At 45.7% G+C, this 6,437-nt stretch overlaps 1 protein-coding gene across 9 annotated transcripts in view; it reads right to left on the bottom strand.

Moving 5' to 3' along the window:
- Positions 1-127: 127 nt before the first annotated feature.
- LOC116850115 (F-BAR domain only protein 2) overlaps positions 128-6,437 on the bottom strand; it is a 13,493-nt gene continuing 7,183 nt past the window's right edge. For 5 of the 9 annotated variants that reach the window (XM_032828016.1, XM_032828032.1, XM_032828060.1 and 2 more), the window contains 7 exons: positions 4,227-4,326; positions 3,562-3,823; positions 2,451-2,715; positions 1,686-2,166; positions 1,389-1,605; positions 939-1,287; positions 128-782 (listed from right to left, as the gene is read on the bottom strand). In XM_032828016.1, coding sequence (XP_032683907.1) covers positions 712-782; positions 939-1,287; positions 1,389-1,605; positions 1,686-2,166; positions 2,451-2,715; positions 3,562-3,823; positions 4,227-4,326 — 1,745 coding nt within the window. In that variant the 3' untranslated portion in view covers positions 128-711. The remainder of the gene's footprint in view (positions 783-938; positions 1,288-1,388; positions 1,606-1,685; positions 2,167-2,450; positions 2,716-3,561; positions 3,824-4,226; positions 4,327-6,437) is intronic. The other 4 variants (XM_032828023.1, XM_032828042.1, XM_032828089.1 and 1 more) reach the window with 2 other exon arrangements.

The raw sequence follows: 6,437 nt of genomic DNA, 5'->3' as shown, positions 1-6,437 counted from the left end.
GGGGGGGGGGGGGGGAAGGGGGATATCGTGTGGCGGGGAAGTATGCTGGACACCAAAGAATCTTCTGCGTGAAATTATCTCGCACTGCGGACAAGATTGCGATCGTATAAACTTCGTTAAAACAGTATCCTCTAGCACGGAATATATAAAAAATTAAAAAATATACAAGTTATAAAACACATATGTAAAACGTCGTTCGTCGTCAGGTAACGCGTGACTTTGCCAAACCAGATCTACGCTTCAATTGTTTCTATGTGGGTTCGTCCTAGCCACGAAATCACATCAGTCCATATTGTCGGAGCGCGTTCAGCGCCGAACGTGATCGCCTATCCCTAAATTTTGCGACTGTTCGTGACAAGATAGAATATCGCGCGCGTCAAACTAACCGAGACACCTCTCCACGGCAAATCACGTTCAGCGTTAAATCTAAACGGAGAGAATATCGACCAGACTCATTTCGCTAGAAAAGGCGTTATTACTTTGCCGACCTCGCTCATACGGTCTGTCTTCTCCGCACACTTGCAAACGCCACCTTTACGGGAGAGTTCATGTGAGTGCCTTAGCGAGCGCACACTTTGGTATCCAACAGCCTTCTCCACACGCGTACAGACTATGAACGATTGATAGTCGTGATATGGGCAGTGAATGATTAAGCAAGTGCCAGTATTAAATGGGCTGAGTCTCCCACTGAGGCGCCCATTCTGGAAGTCGTCAATCAACATTGGATGGCGGCGCGGCGTATCTGCTGCGCGAGTCTGAATCCCCGTCGCATATATATTTTCCTGAAAAGATTCGTTTTATTATTGAATGGACGCGAAGTCGGGCACGCGAACAACGAGCGCTTGTAGCGCTCGACTTAATGATTCATCGTCCGCGATTAAAGCCGTCCCGGAAGCGACGATAACGACTGTTCTATCAACGGAGAAATCGCGACGTACCAGACACGAATTTTCGCTTCACCAAGCTTAATCTGTATCCGGAGCCCACAAGCTCGAACTCGACGCCTGATAATGTAGTCCCTTCGCAGTTGAACTGGGTAAATATTGTGCCCTGATTGCCCGGGCCGCGTTCCAGCTCGACTCGCGCCTTCAGTGAGCCCACCCCGTTACCCTCACTGTGTTGCGACAACTCCGTGAATTTCCACAGCACCCGATTTGTTTCGGGTAACCATTGCGCCGGCGGTTTGCTGTTGAGCGATTTGAAACCACCGTCGATCGGCGCCGCCACGTGAAGATTCAGCAGAGGACTCGGCGAGGCCATAGCGCGACTATTGTATTTATAATCGATCTAGAGTAGAATATAGACGATTAGAGCGATTAGGCGAAGATCATAGACAGAGATGAAGGATGTTCGCGATAACGCTGTCATCGAAAGATTGCCGTTTGCACCTTGAGATCGGTGTGAGTTGTCTCGCACTTCCAATAGGCGACCAACTGGAAAGGACAGGAGCCGGCGCCCTCCTTGCACTTGATTTGGTACTTGAGAATGTCCACGTTGAAATACGAGGCCGAGGGATTTTGTTCAGCTTGCCGCCGTAGTAACGTAGTTAAGGCACTCATGTTGAATTCGAAGATTGTACTGTCGACCGTAGTCTGCGACGCGTCCCTGAAAGCATCGCACGTTCTTTTCATCATCCCCGAGTACGGACGATGGGGTGCCTCGAGGATACGCCAAGAGTAACTCACATGCTGATCAACTGGCTGTTCGGCAGCAGTCTCTCCAGCCTGTTGGTGTTCCGCACGCGAAATGTTAGCTTGGCCGGATTGGGATTGTTCGCGAGGACCGCGACGATGCCGGCGGGGAACGAGAGCATCATGTCGCCGCTGAGTTTCACCTGACACCGGGTCTCGTCCGTGCCCCGGAAGTAGGAATGTACGATCTCGTGGAACGCCACCGCTAAAGGGATAGTGTCGGCGAGGCCGATCGTAAGCGGAGATGGTCCCCTCGAGGAGCCCACGCCGACGCCGGCCGTACGAAACTCCAGACTCGCCACGCTGTCGGCGCGAGATATGGTGGCAGGTGACATCCTGCCTCGCGACGAGGGTCCCTCGCCTCTTCGCGACGGCGGCCTTGGTATCACGATGGAGCCTGTTGGCGTCGAGGACGCGGACTGCTTCGGGGGCAGAGCAGGCGTCATATCGCCGACTTCCGGAAAAAGATCGCCATCTGAAAGCAGGTCGTTGACACGTTATCAAGCTTTTATTGAATTAAACGTAAATTCTGAGTGACCAAGCCAAATTAAGCTGAATCAATTAAGAAATGAACAAATTGATAATTCTTCTCAAGGCAATTTTTCTTCGTATTATATTATATTTTCGAGTATATAAATTCACTGTGGCCTCGTATAGAAACCTAGCTTCGCTGTTGCTACAACGCTCAACGCGCCCCGGCACACAGCGGAGCTATATCTCCTAGCCGAGTGAACAGATAAGCTCATTAATGAGACCTACCTGGAAATCGGGTGTGAGGGTGTGTCGGCGGCGCGGACTGCGGCGGTGGCGGTTGTGGGGTAGGTGACGTGGAAGGCGGCGGTGGACTTTGCAGCGGGGCGTAAGGGTGACTGCCGGTCGGTGTCGACGCGCTCGACGGCGTACTGCTAGGATTGAACAAGTTTAGGCCAAGTAAATCTGAGCTTGGCTTACCTCCTAATTGCTGTGACACTGACTGAGACCTTTTCATGTGATGATCGGAATCGGTATTCGATTCTCTACGTCCCTGTTCGAACATGACGCATCGTCAGACGAATGAAGATATTTCATAAAAAGTTATTTCTTAATACGCTCACGGATTGTTCTGAAAATCGCCGGTGCAGCCGAGAAGGAGGTGATCTTCGCGATAAAGATGTTTGGAGGTATGGAGACTTGTATCGTGTCATCACGCATCTGATCATGATACGATACTGTGATAAAATCTAGTTTTCATCCGGTATATTCGTGTCTTTTTTGTCTTATTATCTGATACCGTATCTCCAGTGTTCCGCGTTGTCTCCAGTATGTGTAGGCAATGTCTTTTTCTATACAGTTGGCTGCTTCTAGCTATATTTTTATTCGTTACCCGTTAAAAAAAAAAAGAAAATACGACGATGGTGGATAAAAAGAAGAATAAAAGATATAAAGAAAAGCGGATGTTGCACGCTTCACTCCCCGCGTGAAGGGTCAGGCGATTATGATATAGATCGGGGTAGCGTCCAGACTGACTATATCCGTATCACGCATCATTTCTTTGATGTAACGGCAAAATACAGCCCCCAGGTCGATCATGGTCGTAGCGTATCATCGGATCAATTTTTCATCCGCGGATACGATACGCCACACTTTTGATTGATCATGCAAATCTGAACGCGCGCGCGGCTTACGATAATCACACTATATTTTAATTCAGAGAAAGTTAGACTAGATGAAAAACAGAAATATATCTCTTTTACATTTGTTTCTTTGCGAGATACCGCCTCCTTCGTGACTGCATCATGATTTTTAGAGCATACATGATACTCATTGTTTCAGTTGCACGCTGCGACTAGAATGTAATGCATGCTATATTTTTCTGCACAGAACGACTCACTGTTGGTGCAGGTGATAAGGACAAATTTTCCACTGTCGCCCTCAATTCGTCCACGCTGGCGCTCATGGGTGCTCCGCCGTTGCTGAGAGGCTTTATCTCCACTCGTATCTTGCGCTCCCTCTCGTCCTCCGAGTCGGTGTCCGAGCTCGAGTAGAAACCCTTCTCGTTCTCCCACGGGTCTGGCTTCGGTCGGATGCAAAAACCGTCCTCGTCCACCTCTGGCGTTGGCGTCTCCGACTTTCTGCTGTCGTCCTTGTCCTCCCTATCGTGTTCGTGATACGGTGTTTAAGGTAACGTACTTTCGACAGTTCCAGCAGGCCCAGTGCATTACAAAGAAATTGTCTCTCTCGGTGCCAGAAGCATGCCAAGATAAGTGAAATTATTTGCATTTGTAGAGGCACGTGTGAGATTACGAAGGAGATAACGAAGATTGCGAAGATGCGATTATGTTAAGTGAACAAGAATACGATATTTTCGACGAGGAAAATCAATTCCGAGTCTGAGATTCACATCCAACGAACATCTAATTCAGTTTTTCCGAATCGTGGTCGTGATTATTGACAAGCGAGATGTGTAAATGCGTATGTTACGTTCCAGCGCGACCCGATGCTGGTTGTGAAACTGACTCTATGTGCACTAGGTCTGCTGTGCATGCGTATACTGACAGGTCAGACTTTTCTTCTTTGTTGCTGCTCGTTTCCACGAGGTCCTTCTTCTTCTTCGCCTTCTTCTCCTTCCGCTTCTCTCTTCTGCTGCGGAGAAACCCTGTTGGCCGTGGATACCCCAAATGTAGACAACAGGACGGACTGCGGTATATGTTGTACTAGCTACTACTTCTTAAGTATTTACTTAGAACAGATTGCTCTTACAGCTGTCATGAACTAGAAGATTTCTTTCTATCTTGCAGAACCGACGCGACAATATCGAATCTTTGGGTCTAAACGCAATGTCTACGAGTACTCTATGTGTACACAGATCAATTCTAGAATCTATTCTCGTAATTCGTGTAACACAAGTAGGATCTCACACGATGAAAATTATGCTTCTATAGTTCACGACACTATCACGAAACTATTTCAGTCATACTAATCATCAGTGAAATGTAGCAGAGAACCCGATCTCGATAGAATGTCATATAGGGTGTATTTCCCTTGCAATTAAATTATACGTAAACAAAATGAAAAAAAGCAGAAGAAAACTACACAGCTGCATTACCATACGGATCTAAATGACATATAAATATACGGTGTGCGGCTCAAACATGTCCTTCGCGAAATATTATTATCAAGCGCGATTTCACTCCGACTCTTATTAACAGTCTTGGCGATACGCACCGTATATTTATAATTCGATGAAAAAAATGAGGATCAATTTACTTTCCAAGTGTTGAAAACGTAGCGCAACGTGATTAAATAGCATCTAGATGCAAGACAAATCAACGAACGTCGTCTTGAAAACTAGTCGATGCATTTCTAACCAATTAATCGACTTTCGCATTCACCGTTAATGCTGATATAAATTCCATTGCGACGGATTTCGATCTTTGTCGCGTGTATGCGCTGACAAGAATACGTAGTCCCGGCTTGAATGACGTACTATATAAAATGCAGATTTATAAGTAATTGACAGCTTGCCGATATTCGGCCGCTATTTGGCAGGGGAGCTGCAATCTTTCCAAGGGAATGCATATCAGCACTCTCTGCGCGCGAGATCACTAACATAAGTCAATACCTACGTCAAATAAAATGCAGATGGTATAAGAGTGAGGTATACAGAAAAGAAAATTCGGCAGTAGATAGCACGGTCATATTAGTAGAAAGTACGAGGGTACCCCAACGCACCACCACCATCAAAAGTCCTACTAGTCTGCGTCGCCTAATCTCTTCTTAAATTGTTTTTCTAACAATTACCAAACCTACAGAGAGACACACTGTAAAATCGCAGTCTTGACCGCACGCTCTTCCCCGTGCGTCTCTTTGGAAGATTAGCACGCGAAGAAATATATCTTCTGCAAGCAAATGTAACGTTTTATTATGCATGCACAAAAATAATCTCGGGCATTTGAGGCTAACGGCCATGACAAACGTTCAGAGAAGAGTGATCGAAAGAGAGAGAAAGAGAGAAAGAGAGAGAGAGAGAGAAAGAGAGAAGTTTGAAAAATCAAACAAAAAAAGCGTAATATCTAACGAGTCGAAATTAACGTAGACGTTGGCGGTTAATGCTACGGAAAAAAAAAATAACGATTATCACAGATGAGAAACGTAGGTAGCTCTCGAGGTAGTTGCTTGCAGAATCACATTACGCTATCATAATGAAAATGATAATAACAAAAAAAGTGGATTCTCCTACACTTGGAAAATAAACGTAAGAGCTATATTAAGAAAAAAAAAAATAAAGAAAAAAGAAAAGAACGCGCGAGCCATGCAAATTATGAGTCTTATTAAAAACGGCTCACCTGAGGCCCCGTCAGTAGCCAACCCCACACTTGTGTTTCAACATTATTCAAGTCCAACTCCCTTAGTTTACTCATTATTTGCTTTGTTTCCTTACGTCTCACTACACCGTCGTTAGAATGGATTTTGGAAAGATACAGAATTCGATGGTTACCCGTACAGTGTTGGAAATATCAAAGTCGTGTCATTAGTAGTACACGTGTAAAGCTGATTTGGATGGCTTATTATTATACAACGCGTGAAAATGAAATCATATTATCACGGACTACACGTTTCATGAGTGCTTCCCTACTGAATTTTATGTCATGTGAATTATATTACAGTCGTCTCGTCGTCCTATTGGATTTTCCACATCGTCAATTCTGCGAATTACCGCGAGTTCGTAATTTTGTGTCGAACGTTCACATTCTCTTTTTATGAAAG

Source organism: Odontomachus brunneus, unplaced genomic scaffold (genome assembly GCF_010583005.1).
Source record: "Odontomachus brunneus isolate Ranch 3 - 2012 unplaced genomic scaffold, Obru_v1 Obru_scaffold_005, whole genome shotgun sequence".
In the NCBI taxonomy this organism is placed as follows: Eukaryota; Metazoa; Arthropoda; class Insecta; order Hymenoptera; family Formicidae; genus Odontomachus; species Odontomachus brunneus.
Note: the sequence above shows the minus strand (reverse complement) of the source record. Positions and strands in the feature narration are given on the sequence as shown.